The 16565-nt window shown below is 62.7% G+C and overlaps 3 protein-coding genes across 8 annotated transcripts in view; 2 read left to right on the top strand and 1 right to left on the bottom strand.

The window, feature by feature from the left end:
* The first annotated feature begins 1264 nt into the window (after positions 1 to 1264).
* XPNPEP2 (X-prolyl aminopeptidase 2) lies at positions 1265 to 7757 on the top strand. 3 transcript variants are annotated; one of them, XM_039731172.1, is made up of 21 exons: positions 2013 to 2058; positions 2805 to 2878; positions 2967 to 3077; positions 3156 to 3219; positions 3397 to 3501; positions 3623 to 3709; positions 3810 to 3956; positions 4051 to 4152; positions 4260 to 4341; positions 4730 to 4925; positions 5049 to 5138; positions 5237 to 5346; positions 5431 to 5508; positions 5596 to 5667; positions 5773 to 5833; positions 6018 to 6087; positions 6201 to 6305; positions 6623 to 6682; positions 6861 to 6937; positions 7054 to 7152; positions 7426 to 7626. In XM_039731172.1, the coding sequence occupies exons 1-21, from the start codon at positions 2013 to 2015 to the stop codon at positions 7624 to 7626; spliced, it is 2037 nt and encodes a 678-aa protein (XP_039587106.1). The 3 variants fall into 3 exon arrangements, with proteins under 3 accessions (XP_039587105.1, XP_039587104.1, XP_039587106.1); XM_039731171.1 differs by having other exon boundaries at positions 1265 to 2058; positions 2967 to 3219; positions 7060 to 7152; positions 7426 to 7757; XM_039731170.1 differs by having other exon boundaries at positions 1267 to 2058; positions 2967 to 3219; positions 7426 to 7757.
* A 144-nt stretch (positions 7758 to 7901) lies between these two features.
* On the top strand, positions 7902 to 13266 carry SASH3 (SAM and SH3 domain containing 3). Of its 4 annotated transcripts, none has more exons than XM_039731176.1 (8): positions 7902 to 8575; positions 10742 to 10834; positions 11072 to 11221; positions 11304 to 11451; positions 11525 to 11673; positions 11785 to 11991; positions 12259 to 12409; positions 12489 to 13266. In XM_039731176.1, exons 1-8 carry the CDS (start codon positions 8522 to 8524, stop codon positions 12653 to 12655), a joined length of 1119 nt encoding a protein of 372 aa, XP_039587110.1. In that variant the 5' UTR covers positions 7902 to 8521; the 3' UTR covers positions 12656 to 13266. The 4 variants fall into 4 exon arrangements, with proteins under 4 accessions (XP_039587110.1, XP_039587111.1, XP_039587109.1 ...); XM_039731177.1 differs by having other exon boundaries at positions 11301 to 11448; XM_039731175.1 differs by having other exon boundaries at positions 11301 to 11451; positions 12492 to 13266.
* The window catches only part of ZDHHC9 (zinc finger DHHC-type palmitoyltransferase 9), a 12666-nt gene continuing 9287 nt past the window's right edge, over positions 13187 to 16565 (bottom strand). The window contains exons 6-10 of the mRNA XM_039731173.1: positions 16414 to 16462; positions 16046 to 16148; positions 15815 to 15918; positions 15536 to 15701; positions 13187 to 14801 (exon numbers count right to left, since the gene is read on the bottom strand). Coding sequence (XP_039587107.1) covers positions 14697 to 14801; positions 15536 to 15701; positions 15815 to 15918; positions 16046 to 16148; positions 16414 to 16462 — 527 coding nt within the window. The 3' untranslated portion in view covers positions 13187 to 14696. The remainder of the gene's footprint in view (positions 14802 to 15535; positions 15702 to 15814; positions 15919 to 16045; positions 16149 to 16413; positions 16463 to 16565) is intronic.

The raw sequence follows: 16565 nt of genomic DNA, 5'->3' as shown, positions 1-16565 counted from the left end.
AAGGGCAGGAGTAAAGGGGGTGAGGACGCCCCTCGCCGTGGGGACCCCCTGGGTGCAGCCCTGGGGTGAGGAGTGCAGCCCTCAGCCCCATTAAGGCGTCTCACTGATGAACAGGATGGCAGCAAAGTGCTGTCTGAGTGTCCCCACGGCACCGCACCGCGTCCCGGGGACACTGCGTAACAATCGCAGCAGCTTCGGTGTCCCTCTCCCGCCTGTCTCTGTCTTGCCCCTGATGGGGACCCCGCCCTGCCCCTTCCTGGGCTCCTCTCACAGAGGGGGGACCAGCGGGGGATGCCAGGCACAGGCAGCCCGAGACATTCATGACATGAGCGTTCCAGGGCTCAGCTGGACGGAGCGGATGGCCAGGGCTCCCCCCGGCTCTGCTGCTGCCGGAGCTGCAGGTTGGTCAGGGACAGGACACAGGACAGTGGGACACGGGACAGGGGTCTGCGGCTCCACGGCGCAGTCCTGGTGCCACCTCGTGGTGAGCAGGGTCCCAGTGCCACAGCTGGACAGTCGGAGCGGTGTCACGGCGGGTGGAATGGTGACACTGCTGGACAGGCAGGCGTGGACACACCAGACAGTGTGAGGACACAGCAGAACTGTCCCTGAGGGGACACAGCTGGACAGTCAGAACAGTGACACAGCCAGACAGTTCAGTGACACAGCTGGACAGTCGGTGTGCTGACACAGCCAGACTGTCATTGCAAGGGTAGAGGCCTAAACACCTGTGTGCCCAATAGGGCATGAAGTGCCACCGGGAAGAGGCAGCAGGAGGGTTCATAGCCCCCACACAAATCCAGCTTTATCCGGCCTGGAGCTGAGCCTGTGAGAGCCGGGCTGCAGGGATCCCAGGCCCAGGAACAGGGGATCACATCCCAAAGATCTTCATGGGCTGTGATAAGCAGTGATCCTGTAGGAAGTGCTCTGGGAGGGTGGGGATGTGAATCTGGGGGACAAATGTTTTTTCAGGGCCCATTACAACAGATTACAACTCTCTTTTAAATTAAAGAGAGTTGGTGTGGATTAGATAGAGGGAGGAAAATCTTCCCTATGAAGGTGGGGAGGCCCCAGCACAGGTTGCCCAGAGCAGCTGTGACTGCCCCATCCCTGGAAGTGCCCAAGGCCAGGCTGGAAGGGGCTCGGAGGCACCTGGAATAGTGGCAGCTGTCTCTGCCCATGGCAGGGGGTCAAAACGAGAGGGTCTCTGATGTCCTTTCCAGACTCAACCAATCTGTGACCCCGTGACCTGTCCTGGGTGGGGACGTGCATTCATCCCTGGAGATCTGTGTTCGTGCCAGGGATGGACACCTCCAATGCCTGTGGCAGCAGGTCTGCCCTTCTCCCAGCCCTTCCTCCACAACCAGAGTCATTAAAGCTGCTGGAGGAATTACCGTGCAATCAAAGTGACAGGCCTCGGGGCCAAGGCTCCTTATGATGGAGATAATGAGGTTTTGGCAAGGCAGATGCAAGGAGGTGCGGAGCTGATGGGCCTGGAGGGACAAAGGGCACATCCCAGCAGGATCCTCCCGTGGAACACAGGTCTTTGTGCAGCCTCAGCAGAGGCTGCTGGTCCCGGGCACTTAACAGGGGCTGGTGCCCACCTGCATGGCTCCATGTCCTGTGGAGGAGGAGGGATGGCTTCGGGGGCTGATTGGCTTGGGGAACATCTGGCCCTCACCCCAGAGATCCTGTGTCAGCTCTCCATAGATCCAAAACACAGGGGTTCTTCAGGGAGCAAAGCCTTTCCCTGACCTCTCCCTGGCCATTAGGGGGTGCCAGGCTCAGTTGGCATGCTCCCACTTCTGCTCCTGCAGGATCTTTGGACTTTGTGCTGATTTTGCTGTTTGCTTTTATTTAGCAGTGGAATTCACTTTTCAACGAGACAACAAACCCTGCCCCCCACCCCCTGTATCTGCTGAGGCCTCTCCCTCCCATTCCGCATCCCTCTGCCCCTGGGGCAAAGGCACAGGAGGAGGGACCTGTCTCACACTTGGTGCCAGGCAGCAGCCATGTCCCCCCCGCTCTGGATCGCAGCCTGGGCGCTCCTGCTCCGCGGTACGGCAGAAGGGCGGGGCGCTGGGGTGGGAGCACAGCTGGGGTCCCCCAGGAGCCAGATGTGGAGAACGAGGGATGCTCCAGCCGCAGCTCTGGGTGAAGCAAAGGTGGGGCACACCGGGGTAGGAGCCAGACTGTGTCGCAGGGCTCACCCTGCCCGGCTGCCTCAGGGGTGGGCCCGGGGCAGGTGACAGGTAAGAAGCAGACCCCCAGGGTGCAGACACCTGCTACCCAAGCCCCCTCATGCTGAGGATGACCCCACCGATCCCAAGCTGTGTGCCCTTGGCCCGAAGTGAGAGGCCAGGGGCCAGCTGGTGATGGAGAGCCCAGGGAGGGGTGGTGGGACCCCGTGCCAAGCAGCCCTGGGGAGAGGTCAGGTCCAGCTGGACATGGCCCCGCTGTCAGCCAGTTCCTTCGGCAGCCCCAGTGCTGGGATGCTCCAGGCAGGCTCCTGCCAGCTCCTCCATGCTCTGCGCTGGACACCAGCTGCTCCCCGTGACGATTCCACTGTAGCACAGGCACCGGGAGATTTATCTCCTCTCAAACCGGGGGATGACATGGTTTTTCATCCACTATTCCTGGGGCTAAAAACACTGGGTTTTGCAAAAAGCCCCAAGCTTGGCTGGCTGGTGTTTGGGGCTGGGGACGAGGGTCACAGCTGCCTGGTGCGGTTCCGGGCTGGAGCAGAGGTCCAGCAAGCCCCCCAGGCTGCAGCCTGAGGCTCCCGAGCGCTGCCGTGTCCACAGGCTGTGCTTCAGGGTGGGAGCCGCAGGCTCCTTCCACCAGGAATGACATCCGGGATTGCTCCGCGGACCCGCCGGTGAGCCCCGCCTTGCTCCCCCTCCCTGTTCCTGAGGCCCCCGGCACAGGGTCCCCCCCAGTCCCAGCACGTCCCCCTGTGCCACCAGTACCTGCCACCGACGGCCACCAACACGACGGCGCGTCTTGCTGTGCTGCGGGGCATCATGCAGACCCACGGCGCCCACGCCTACATCGTGCCCTCCACGGATGCCCACATGGTAAGGTGGGAGTCCCCCGCACCCCAGAGACCCGCTCCGTGCCCACAGCCACCTCTCACTGCTCCATCCCGGCTCCAGAGCGAGTACATCTCCGAGCGGGACGCCCGGCTGGGCTGGCTCACTGGTTTCACCGGCTCCGCAGGTGAGGGCACCCCCCAAATCCTGGGGTCGCTGCTGGGGGCTGGCACTTGCCTGCTGGTCCTCATTCCTGGGGATCCGTGTGCACGGCACAGTCCCACTCCCCGAGAGCCGCTGGGGGTCCCTGCCGGCTGCAGGGAGAGAGAAAGAGGTGACCCCTGAGCCCCGTCCCCTGCCCCAGGCACCGCTGTGGTGACGCAGGACAAGGCTGCCCTGTGGACTGACAGCCGCTACTGGACCCAAGCAGAGCGGGAGCTGGACTGCAACTGGGAGCTGCAGAGGACAAGTCAGTGGGGGCAGGATGGGGGCTTCTGAGTCTCCCCGCTCCCAGGGACACCCCCAGCCCCTGCCACAGCCTCCTCTGGCCTCAGCGCAAACTCGCGGTGCCACTCAGCTCTCTCCTGCAGCCTCGATCGAGTCCATTGGGATGTGGATCTTGAAGGAGGTTCCTGAGGAGGGGAACGTCAGTTTGGACCCCTTCCTTTTCTCCATCGGTAGGGCTGGCTGACCCTGTGGGTCACCCTGCCCACGGGAGGGCAGCCCCTGGGTGTGAATTTACCAGGAGGCCAAACCTGCGGGCTGCTCACCCCCCAGACACCTGGAACAGCTACAGCCAGGCTCTGCACGGCTCCGGCCGGACCCTGCTCCCCCTCGAGACCAACCTTGTGGATCAGGCATGGGGTGACCAGAGACCCCTTCCCTCCTCCAGTGAGATCTACAGCCTCCCAGCAGAGTTCACAGGTCTGACCCCAGCCTCCCGCAGCTCACCCACGGCACCCCCAGCCTGGGGCCGCGCTGGTCCCTGCACTGAGCCGACCACTTGCCCGACTCGCAGGGAGCCGCTGGCAGGACAAGGTGGCTGGGATCCGGCAGCGGATGGAGCAGCATGTGCAGCGCCCCACAGCCGTGCTGCTGTCGGGGCTGGAGGAGACAGCCTGTAAGCAGCCATGGTGCCGTGCTGGGTCATGGCAGGGGCCGTGGGCTTGAACCCTGGGGGTGGGAGGGCAGTGTCAGTCACGGGTGCAGAGGCCTCGTTCCTGGCAGGGCTCTTCAACCTCCGCGGAGATGACATCCCCTACAACCCTGTCTTCTACTCCTACACCCTCCTGACCAACACGACCATAAGGTGGGCAGCACATCCCTGTGGGCACAGGGCTTGGAGGGGCCCCCACCCACCCTCTTTCCAGCCTTCCTTTCCTGAGCCAGCCCCCATGGGACCATCCTCTCAGTCCCGTTGCCCCTTATCTCCAAAGCCACTCCATCCTGCCATGCCCAGCCCCACTGACTGCCCTTCTGAGCTACACATCTTTCCCAATCCATCCCCCCGCTCCCAGCCCACTCCAGGGCATGGCACACTCCCTTTCCTCACAGCTCGAGTTTCTCCCATTCCCAGCCCAGCATCCCCTCACAGCCCCCCAGGTCCCTCCTTTCTGCTGCTGTGGCCGGACTTGGGGGGACCAAAGGCAGCAGGTGACCACCAGGTCTGTGCCCGCCCCATCCCGCTCCCTCCCCAGCCTGTTCGTGGAGGAGTCCCGGCTCTCGATGGCGGCGCGGGAGTCCCTGCGCTCGGGCTGCCCGGGGCCGCTGTGCGTGGAGCTGCAGGAGTACGGGCAGGTGAGCGCCCACCTGCTCCACTACGCCCAGGGCAACGTCACCGTGTGGCTGGGCACCGAGTACACCACCTACGGCCTCTACTCCCTCATCCCCCAGGTGGGCACCGAACCTGCCCATGGGGCATGCGGGTCCTGCAGGCTCGGGGACGGCCCCATGTCACCGCATTGTGGGCGCATTGAGGGGACAGGTAGCTGTGTCACTTTCTGCCTGTCCTCACAGGAGAAGCTGCTAGAGGAGAGCTACTCGCCTGTGATGATGGCCAAGGCTGTGAAAAACACCCATGAGCAGGAGATGCTGCGAGCTGCCCACGTAAGGGCTGTCCCCCTCCTCACAGTCCCCTGCAGAACGTGGGGGAGAGCAGGGGAAGCAGGGTGCTGATGCCCCCTCGCTGTCACCGGTACCCCCAGGTCCGGGATGCGGTGGCCGTCATCCAGTACCTGCTGTGGCTGGAGAAGACAGTCCCGCAGGGGCAGGTGGACGAGTTTTCAGGGGCTCAGCACATCGATGCACTTCGCTGGTCAGTGCTGCCCCTGGCCTGCCCTGCCCAGGGAAGGGCAGCCGGGGACCCTCAGCACCTCCCTTTCTCCCTGCTGCCTTCCAGGGCCCAGGAGCACAGCCGTGGGCCCAGCTTCCAGTCCATCTCGGCCAGCGGGCTCAATGCAGCACTGGCTCACTACAGGTATGGCTGGGGCAGTGGTGGGCAGTGGGCAGGGGGCGGTGGGCAATGTCCAGCTGGGAGAGGACTCTGACACACCTCCCCTCGCAGCCCCTCCAACGGGAGCAGCAGGACACTGTCTGCAAGAGAGATGTATCTCTTTGACACTGGAGGGCAATATCTGTGCGTAGCTTTGAACAGAGACCCCCCCACCACAGCCCCACATCCAGGGGCCCCCAAAGCCAGTGCTGTGGCTGCATCAGCCCCATTCACGACCCCCCTTTGCAGGGATGGGACAACAGACATCACTCGCACAGTGCACTGGGGTGAGCCCACCCCACTCCAGAAGGTACCAGCCCCTCCCGTGTCAGCCAACATTCCCCTGTACTGTCCAGGGCAACCCTGAGATGCCCAGCACCCCCCTGCACCACCCAGCACTCCCTATGGCACCCTGCATCAGGTCCTGGCCAGGGCTGGATGTGCAGGGGTGAGTGTCTGGTACCACCACACTCACGCCCTGCCATGCCATACAGGAAGCCTACACCCGTGTGCTGATGGGCAACATTGACCTCTCCCGCCTCGTCTTCCCATCCAACACAGCAGGTGGGTGCCAAACCCAGCATTGGCCCTGCACAGAACCCCTGGCACAGGGAGCGGGAGGGCACGGGGGAGCCCCATGGGCTCCTTGGCCCCCATCTCACCTCTTCATTCCCCAGGGAGAACGGTGGAGTCCTTCGCCCGCCGGGCACTCTGGGATGTTGGACTCAACTATGGCCATGGGACCGGCCACGGCATTGGCAACTTCCTCTCAGTCCATGAGTGTAGGTGCCACCAGCACTGGCGCTGGGCATGTGTGCCGAGCGACAGGGACAGGGATGAGGACGGGAGCTCACTGGGGGCTTCCCAGAAGAGCCTCTATAAGGGGCAGGGAAATCCCTACTTGCAGTCTTTGCCAGTGTGGCCCCATGATCCTTGCTGAGGTGGTCCCAAGGTCCTTACTGGGATGATCCTTGTCCTTGCGGTGGTCCTTGCCGTGGTGGCCCCATAGTCCTTGCCCTGGTGGCTCTGTGGTCCTTGCTGGGGTGTCCCTGCAGCACATGCCATCCACAGAGCTCTGACCCACCTCATGTCCCTGCAGGGCCCGTGGGTTTCCAGTCCAACAACGTGCCACTGGAGGCCGGCATGTTCACCTCCATCGGTATGTCCCAGCACCCCAGCTGGCATCCCGGCTCTCCGCGACAACCCTGGGCACAGAACCCAAGCAGGGACAGGGTGTCAGCTCTCAGCCCCACTCAGGGGCCAGATCCAGCCCCACTGGGGTGGGCTAGGGGAGCCGCTGGGTCTTGGGGCTCACCAGCCTTGTCCCCGGCCCTCAGAGCCCGGGTATTACCGGGATGGAGAGTTCGGGATCCGCATTGAGGACATCGCCCTTGTGGTGGAGGCACGGACTGAGGTAGGGCAGTGGGGACAGGGTGACAGGGGTGGCACACCATGGGGGCCTGCATCGAGTCAGGGGTGGGAGCAACTCCAAGGGGGTAGGGGACACCCAATGACACCTCTCTGTGGCAGCACCAGAGTGGGGAGAAGCCTTTTCTGACCTTCGAGGTGGTGTCCCTGGTGCCCTACGACCGCAATCTCATTGACCTCAGCCTCCTGTCCCCAGAGCAGGTACGGGGGTGTGCTTGGGGTGGGGAGCAGAGCAGGGATGCGAGGTCAGCACAGGGGCTTGGGGGGTGGATGCAGGAAAAAAACAGGACCATGGCATGAGGCTGAAGTGGGTAAATAAGGACAGAGCAAGGATGGGTGCATGGATGAAGAGGGGCAATGAGCTCTGCAGGTGGGGCCAGTGGTCGGCATGTGGGACAGCTGGACGGGGAAGGCCAAAGGCAGGGGCGGCACCCAGGTCACCCCCCGGCAGCTCCCCGTGGTGTCTGGCTGCAGATCCGGTATCTGAACTCCTACTACGAGAGGATCCGGGCACACGTGGGGCCGGAGCTGCGGCGGCAGCGGCTGGAGGAGGCGTACGCCTGGCTGCAGGAGAGCACCGAGCCCTTCCCGGTGAGCAGCGCCGGCCCCGCCGCCACGGGCACGCTGGCCCTCGCCTCGCTGCTCTCGGTGCTGCTCAGCCGGCTGGGGGCCTGATCCCGCACCCGTGGCCCCACCACGGCCGGGTCTTCCCCCGCCCTCACTTCCTATTTTTTTGGTGTATTCTATTTGCTCGTCTGTGATTAAACACGAGCAAGGCGGGCCCCGCTGCGCCCTGCTGTGCCCGATGCGCTGCGCGTTGCCTCGCCGGCGACTTCGGGCTGGAGTCCGGCCCCCAACCCCACCCCTGTGACCCTGCCTGTGCCACCTTGTCCTGCCCTGAGGCGACCAAGCCAACGCCGACACTGAGGAGATGGATTTGGGCAGATTATAACTGTGGGGCAAAAGATGGAGGATTTGGAGTGAGAAGATGCAGGGCAGCCAGCCCAACCACGGATGTCCCCGCGGGTGCTAGCAGCGCGTCCCAGCTGGTGTGATGCCGAGCCGGGAGGACCTGCGGGTACAGGGGACACCCCAGACCAAGTGTCACGCAGAGCACCTGGCTATCATGTCCCAGCAGGATGAGCAGGCACGGGGGTGGGCACGACACAGGGGTTGGGGACTGTCACCTTCTCCAGGGGGAACACACGATGCCCATCTGCAGAGGGCCAAGGGGCGGCAGCACTGCCAAGGGGAGGCAGGCCACGGGCAGCATCACCGAGGGGCGGCACGGCCCTGTGAGAAGTGTCAGGGCGCAGACACCGTCCCCACCCAGGGGCCCCGGGCAGGGCGGCAGCTCGGTGGAGGGTTTCCTTCCTCCTGCCCCAGCCCGCGCTTCGCCAGCCGCCCCGAGCACGGCTGCGAGCGCCTCTCATGTGACCGCCGGCTTCCTGTGCGCTCCCGGCTCGGTGCCGGTGCCGCGGGACGGACGGGACGGGACGGGACGGGACGGGACGGACGGGCCGCGCTCGCCGCCGCCGGACGCTGAGCCCTCGCCACCGGCCCCAGCGCCATGCTGCGCCGCAAGCCTTCCAACGCCGGCGACAAGGAGCCGGGACACAGGAAGGTGAGTGCTAGCGGCATCCAGGTGCCCTCAGCGTCTCACACGTCCCGGTACATCCCGAGCTGTCCGAGCCTGGGCTGCCGTGGGATGCTGAGCAGGAGGGCTGGTGCCGGGGGTTGGGACAGCGCGGCAGCTGCCCTGCCATCAGCTTGTCTCTGCTGCCACCAGCCACTGTGGCCTCGCCAGTGCGTGGTCCTGGCCTTGTCCACCTCCCACTCTGCTTTCCATCCTGTTGGAACGTGTGGCTGGGATGCACATCCCCCGGGATCGGCACGGGTGCCAGCTCAGGTGCCGGTGGGACCCGCGGAGCTCTGCTGGGGGAGGCTGTGCCCTACCCCCCATGGCCTCCCCGGCGTGGGCGGCCGCTGTCGCTTCCTGGGGGCCATGGCTGCGGTGGCGGCCGTGCAGCTCTTGCGCAGCAAGGTGCTGCGGTCGGGCTGTCATGTGCGTCAGCCGCTTCCTCCGGCAGCCCCGCTGCGAGGTGCGAGCTGCAGGAGCACCGGCTGCCAGTGTCACGGCCTCTCGAGAGCCCCCTGCGTGGCATGGGCATGGTCAGCCACCATGTGGCTGAGGTCGGGAGGCTGAAGTCACCAGTGGAGGCCAAAACTGGCTCCTCATCCCCTGCCAGGTCTCGTACCAGCTGGCACTTCAGCTCTTGCCAAGCTTTGCTGGGCTGGCATCAACATCAGCAAGTCACCACGGGGAGCAGAGGCAGTGCCTGGTGGCAGGGTCCTGCCCATGACAGGCACAAATTCTGCCATGGCAGTTCTGCCAAGCTCCCACAGGAAATCTGGGTGAAGTCCCCCTGCCTGCACTGGGGTGGCCCATCGAGCCTGGCCAGTCCCAGTGGGCATCCCCTGCCCTTGCCCAGCGACAGCCACTCTCACTTCCCCCTCCTGCTCTGCAGCGGGAGAGCCCGGCCCCCCTGACTCACATCCCACTGCCGGGCTCTCCATAGCTCCTCCAGCCCCAGGGCACTTCTGCCTCAGAGCTGGTTTATCTCAGCAGTGAAGCCGTGGGAGGTTCGGTGGACCTGGATCTCGTGGATTCCGGGCACCGGGGTGGGAGCAGGGCAAATGGCAGCATTCCCTCTGCACAGATGCACCTGGAGCTGGCATGAAGCCACAGTCAGTGTGCAGCTGGGTGTGGCACCGTGAGCCAGCCCTCTGCAATGGCCAAACCAAGTGCTCAGGGGTGCTTGGTGGAGCCAATGAGAAGGAGAATAAAGAGGGAACAGCACAGAGCCAGGCTGTGCAGGGCTGGTAAAGGCCTCCACCATAACAGGAGCTGGCAGAGCTGCTTGAGAACAGAAATCCCTGGTTGTGGTGGTGTCAGAGCAAGCACGGTGGTGTGTGCTCTGAGGGGCTCGAGTGCTGGCAATGGCAGCCGAGCTCACTGTGCCCCTGTGTGTGAGCACGCTGGTGCTGGCATCCAGGGATGAGGGACACCTGGGACCAGGTGGCTGTGCTGGCACCAAGGGTGTTCCTGGCATGGAGAAACCCTTCCATGTGAGAGGCACCTGAGGCCATGGAGAGGAAGGCAGGCAGGGGACACAGGAAAGACTAAAAGGGGTAAGGGACGGAGAGGTGTACCAAGACTAGATCCAATACCAGCTTTGATGGCTTAGGCATGGAGGTGACACCAAGCCAGCTGGTGATGCTGGGGGTGTGCTCTCTGGGCTATGGGGTGACACTCTCAGGTGGAAAACATGGATTTGTGATGAATCCTCCAGGATTTCAGTCCTGGAGCTGACCCTGTGGGTAGCAGCAGGGACATGGTTCTAAGCATGCATTCACTGCCTGCCCACCTGTGCTGAGAGGAGATGCAGAGCCCTGTGTGCCCTCACGTCCTGACCCATGTGCCAGGACGTGAGGGCACATCATGGCACAGCCCTGGGCTGCTCCCAGCATGGCAGTGTCAGGCTCCACACCAGAGCATCCCTGCTCTGGGAATGCTGTGCCAAGCAGCAAGAGCTCCACATCCCAGTTCCAGGGGGTTGATGACACAACTCTCTTGGAAGAGAGTAAAAAACTCTTCCCAGCACTGGCATCATCTTGGGATGGGCAGAGCAGCCCAAAGGGCAGAGAGGAGCTGTGGTAGGGAAAGCAGGAAGAAGCTCATCTCCCACCTTTCCATCTCCCCCCCTCACACCTCTGCCCCTGCTCCCAGCTTTCCCTACAGCGTTCCAGCAGCTTCAAGGACTTCAGCAAGTCCAAGGTCAGCTCCCCCGTGTCAAGCGAGGAGTTCAACCTGGAGGAGAATGTGAGTTCCCAGCCCCCTCCGGGACAGCAACACCCCTTGACACATCCTGCTTCCCTGGGAACAGCCCCTTTCAGGGCTGGTTTCCTGAAAATCCTGGTCTTACCAGTAGCCCACGTGTCATGGAGCAGCCCCAGGGTGCCAGCACTGGTGGGATTTGGGATCTCACAGCAGTGTGTGACCCTGCTGAGGCTTGCCCAGGATGGAGGGCTCTGCCTTCACTCTTCACCCCTCTGTCAGATCCCTGAGGATGATCCCAGCAGTGCCAGTCCTGAGGAGGCCGCACGGAGCAGCGGGACGAAGCTGGGCAGGAAGTGGCGGGCGGTCATCTCCCGCACCATGAACCGCAAGATGGGCAGGATGGCTGTGAGAGCACTGGCCGAGGGGAAGGTGAGCAGGGGGTGTGGGGACATGGACAGGTGAGTGGGGGACAGCTCCCCCTCCCTCGGCCTGACCCCAGTACCTCCAGCAGGGAGAGGTGCAGGCGGAAGGGCCCCCATGCCCCCTGTCCCCAGCCAGCAGCGTGGACGAGCAGAGCCATGACAAGGTGCCCTTGTCGTACCTGGAGCTGGAGGAGGAGGAGGACGGGCACCCAGCCCTCGGACGTCAGATGTCCAGTGGTGAGGCCAGCCCCGGCTGGACACTGGCCCCACGTCCCCAGCCGGGCACATCCTGACCCCCTCCTCTTTGCAGGCAGCGACATTCCCAGCCCTGGTGACCCCAGGGACAGCCAGCGGCTGGAGGAGACCGTCCCAGCCTACACTGGCCCCTTCTGCGGCCGGGCCCGCGTCCACACTGACTTCACCCCCAGCCCCTATGACAAGGACTCCCTGAAGCTGCGGGTGAGCCACGGCCACTGCGGCCCTGGGGAGGGAGGGAGGGTGGCTGGGGAGCCCCTGAGCTGGGGGTGTTCCCTGGCTGTCCCCACTACCATCCCATGTCCCTTGGCCTAGAAAGGGGACATCATCGCCATCATAGAGAAGCCACCTGTGGGCACCTGGACCGGGCTGCTCAACAACAGGGTGGGCTCCTTCAAGTTCATCTACGTGGATGTGATCCCTGAGGAGACGGTCCCTGCCCGCAGGAGCCGCAGCTCCAGCCGGAACAAGCGCCTCAAGCCCAAGACCCTCCACGAGCTGCTGGAGCGCATCAACCTGCAGGTGAGGGACAGGGGCTGTGGGGGAACAGCAGCACCCAGCACGGGACCAGCAGTGCAACCATCCCCTCTCCCCTTCACTATCCCCCACCTCGTGGGCCCTTCCACCAAGCACCCAGGGGCACAGAGAGGACACGTGGGGCATTTCTGACTAATGCAGAGGGTCCACCCGTGCACCCACTGAGGGGGAGCTACAGGCCAGCACTGGGGGTCAGGGGGAGCCCTGGGAGCCACCCAAGCCCTGCTCACCCTACCCACGCCCCCCACCCAGGAACACACCCCCACCCTCCTGCTGAATGGGTACCAGACCCTGGAGGATTTCAAAGAGCTCCGGGAGACCCACCTGAACGAACTGCACATCACGGACCCCCAGCACCGCGCCAAGCTGCTGACAGCTGCCGAGCTCCTCCTGGACTATGACAGTAAGAGTCTGGGGAGGGGGCGGGAGACCCCCGACTGGGTACCCCAGCAGCACCACTAACACCACGGCCCCTCTCCCAGCAGCCAGTGAGCCAGAGGATGGTGACACCACTGAGGCCCTGCCATCGCCCTCAGAGCCCAAAGGGGACATTCCCCGGGACTCTGGCTGCTTCGAGGGATCAGAGACCCTGGATGGCAGCCGGGAGGAGGCTGAGCTGGGGGGTCCCTCCATGGCAGAATCTCCCTGAGCCTGCCAGCACTGCCACTTTCCACTCTGGCCCTAATAGGGGGGCTGGATTGGAGGGGATGGCTGCTGGTGGGGGACAGGAGAGCCCCAGTGGTGGCACCTTGGAGTCCAGCTCAGCCCCTGCCCCAGAGCCAGGGTGGGCACAAGGTGCCCCAGGACATTTTGCATGGCACTGCCTGGCACCACTGCCCCGAGGCAGGGACTCTGGGCATGCTGGGGCACTGTGCTCCCCGCCAAGATACCACAGGCATTGGCTGCCCTTCTCAGGTTTGCCAGCAGACTCAGGAAGGGAGCTGGGGACAGAAGCCGTGTCTGCAGGCAACTGAAGCCTGCCCAGGACACTGTCACTTCTCTGCATGGACACACAGAGACCCCCCCTCACCTGCTATAGGGGACAGCAAGATGCAAATAACACAGCTAAGACACCCTGGAAGTGTGAGATGGAGAGTCCTGGAAACGCATAGGGAAGGGGAAAGAGGCAGCTGGCTTGGGGCAGCACAGAAACGCCGGGGCTACAGCTCAGCCATTTTCAAACCAATTAATTTTCCTTCATTGTTTTAAAATTAAAAAAAAAATAATAAGAAGAAAAAAATAAAGAACACCCAATCCTCACCCCACCCCCTTCCTTCCTTCTGGAGACCCTGACCCGTGCAGGCAGGTCCTGGCAGGCAGCACTCCACACACTGTGGAACAGGGAGCAGCAAAGCCAAAATACACACTTTTTCACACCGAATTGGAGATTGGGTCAGTAGCGTGTTGGGGCAACTCCCACGGGGTGGGGCACAGCAGCCCTGTCCCCGGAGGATGGAACGGGATGCGGCTGGGCTGGCTGAGGGCCATGGCAGGGCAGCCAGGGCTCCTTCCCAGTCACATTCCAGCTGGGAGCAGCTGTGGCAGCTCTGCCCTCTCACCCGGGAGAAGAGGCCCCTCACCGCGGGAGAGGGGGCAGTGCCGGTGCCACGATCACACCACACCCTTGCTGCCAGCCAGGAGCATCACGGGCACAGGCATGGGACTGGCCCAGCAGGACACCCCCCAGCAGCCATCACACACCTGCGGGAGGAACGCGAGTGCCCAGCACTGTGACAAGGGACACACCCAATGGCCTCTCCTCCACCAGCGACCTCTGCAGGGATCCCAGAGGTGTGAGGGTCCTGCCAGTGCAGGACGGGGACTGTGGAGTGGGGGGAGCCCTGCCACAGCACAGAGCTCCCCCACCATCTCCCCAGCCTCTCCTCTGTTGAGGACATACAAGCCCAGCCCTGGGCAGCTGGCACAGTCCTGCGAAGATCCAAGGGTCCCAAAACCAGTCCAGGATGGCTGAGAAGAGCAGAGCAAGGCAAGGGGGGGACATGGGAATGCAATGACACAACACAGATCGGGGCTGAGGTTCTGCAGAGCTTCTGTGCCACAGCTGGGGAGGGCTCAGTGCAAACACCCAGCAACAAATGCAGCCCCAGCACCAGCCAGGAGCCAGTGGCAGACCCTTCCCTGCAGCTGCCCTCTCCCTCCCTCGAAGCCCAGAGCGGTGTGAGCACCAGGGCAGGATGGGAAGGAGGGTCCCCTCATAGCTGCTGCCTTGTTACATCACACAAGAAAGGAGCACAGGAAGACAGCTACCTAAAAACTGCTGCCAGCAGAACTCCTTCCCACTTGTTTGGGTCCTTGGGGCACCAAAACGTTTCCTGACAAGCCTTGCCACGCCAACCACAAAACAACGCAACAGATTAGAGGAAGGAGGGAGGAGGGGAGAGAGGACATTGCTGCCACCATTGCTTTCCCCTTCCTTGGGGATTCCTCAGCAGTAGGGCGCAGGCTGGCCCAGGTCTGCTGGCAGTGCCCCACGGTGACCAGGGCGTGCCACCCTCGCTCGCTGTCCTGTACCACCGCACGAGGCCAGCGCTGCCTGCACCGCGGCGAGTAATGACTAAAGCAAAATGGCCATGGGGAATCAGGTGCCTGCCATCCAGCCCTTCTCCTCTCCTCCACCACTTCCAGCTTTGATTAGACAAAACAACAAAGTTCTCCCTTCCAAGCAGATGCTAGTGCTCCGCTCGCCCAGCGTCCAGGGAGGGCACCGGGAGCTCCCCAGGCGTTCGCTGCTTCTCCTCTGGCATCTCGGGGTCGCTCACAGACGGTACAGGGACCTGGAGAGAGGGGACAGAGTGACCTGCAGTGACACCCCAGCGCAGAGCCCGAGCACACAGTGCCCGCCGCTCTGCTATCACCTCCAGCTCCACTGGCAGCGGTCTCAGCTGGGCTTGGGAAAAGGAGAAACCAAAACCAGGGGCCTCCCAACAGGCAGAACAGCAGCTTCAGGAAGGGCTGGAGCACTGGACTGCTCCAGCAGAAGGTGTCTTGGACTGTGTCCACCAGAGAAGGGCAGCTCATGCCCAAGCAGGAGCAAGCCAAGCCATTTCCCACCACGTTAATGGAATAATTTAGGTGGGAAGGGCACTCTGGAGGTCTCCTGTCAAACTATGTCCTTAATGCAGGACTAATTTCAAACACACAGCAGGCTGCTCAGGGCCACAACAGCTTTCTCCACAGATGGAGATCCCAGGGACAGCCCTGCAGCTCACACTCAGCACCAGAACAAGATGTCTGCAACCTCTCAGCCTTCTCCAGCCCTACCGAGCTCCATGGGCAACAGCTCCTGAGTGCTCTCATGGCAGGACTGATCTCCAAAACCACAGCCAGCTGTGACCTCCTTTGAGGAAATCCAAGGAAACCAAGGTGCTGGTTTCCAGGGTCAGAGCAAACAAGCTTTTCAGCAGCAGCCTCTCACATGGACCCCATGTAGTTTTGTCCTTCCTAAGTCATACTCTCAGCTTTCTTCCACTGTCCCAGAGGCCACCCAGCTCCCAGGGGGATCACTCACAGCACTGGGGGGAGGAATGCTGCCGTCCTGCTGCTTCATGCCACCCTCCTGGGCCTGCCCAGGGCCCTGCGTGGCCAGGGGCTCCTGCGTGCCGGGTCCCCGCGGGCACAACCCCTCCTGAGCTGTGCTCTCCTCCTGCTGCAGGATGCCCCGTCTGTCCAGGACACTGCAAGAACACAGCCATGCCATCAGAGACCCAAGTCTCCCCAGATCCCACCTCTCTTCCCAGCAGAAGTGCTGGTAGAAAACAAAGGTCAAGGCTGCCCCTCAAGAGCTCACCTGGGGGGCAGGGGCCCGCAGAGCACCTCGCAGCAGTTCTTCACTATGTTGCCGTGGCTGTAGGGATTCTGCACACGGTTCTTCCCAGTCCAGGACCCCTTAATCTGAAATAGTTGGGCATAAGCTCAGGTTTACTCCAAGGTCACCCTGCCCCAGCCCCCAGACCCCTGTGTTGCGCACAGCCTTGACACACTGAGAAACGGCGACAGCTCAGAGGAAGGCTCTACTTACGTCTTCGTTGGTTGTCTGATTCAGTGCCACCAGGAAGGTGTGGAACCCAGTTAACCCCACCACCGACCACAGCGTGAAGAAACAGATGAGCACCTCCAGTACAGTGAGAACAGTTAAGGACCGGGAACGGCCCAAGAGCAGGCCCAGCCCACGTGTTACGTTCCCCACAAACACCAACTTATCTTCCTCTCCTAGCCACTGTTTTCTGTTTTATTCTCCTCCCAAAAGCCAAGAAACTGCTCCCCACATTGTCAGCCAGGGAAAATGCTTGGAAAGACTCAGAGTGGCCTAAGCAGCCACTCCACAATGCAGCTCCCACTAACCCCCATTTGTGGAGAAGTCAAGCCCTTGTGACCATGGAAGGATATGTCCCTGGCGTTTCCTTCAATGTGTTCAGAAACCCAATCTTCAGAGATTCTGCGATACAAAAAAGCGAGATTTTTTTTCACCTGGAACATCCCACTGAGTCCAGCTCCCTTTGCCACTCCCCAACTCTAGTTTCACACCACCATCTGTCCCC

This window comes from Passer montanus, unplaced genomic scaffold (genome assembly GCF_014805655.1).
Source record: "Passer montanus isolate IOZ18808 unplaced genomic scaffold, ASM1480565v1 scaffold76, whole genome shotgun sequence".
In the NCBI taxonomy this organism is placed as follows: domain Eukaryota; kingdom Metazoa; phylum Chordata; class Aves; order Passeriformes; family Passeridae; genus Passer; species Passer montanus.
The sequence above is the reverse complement of the archived record's forward strand: the minus strand, read 5'-3'. Positions and strand labels throughout refer to the sequence as shown.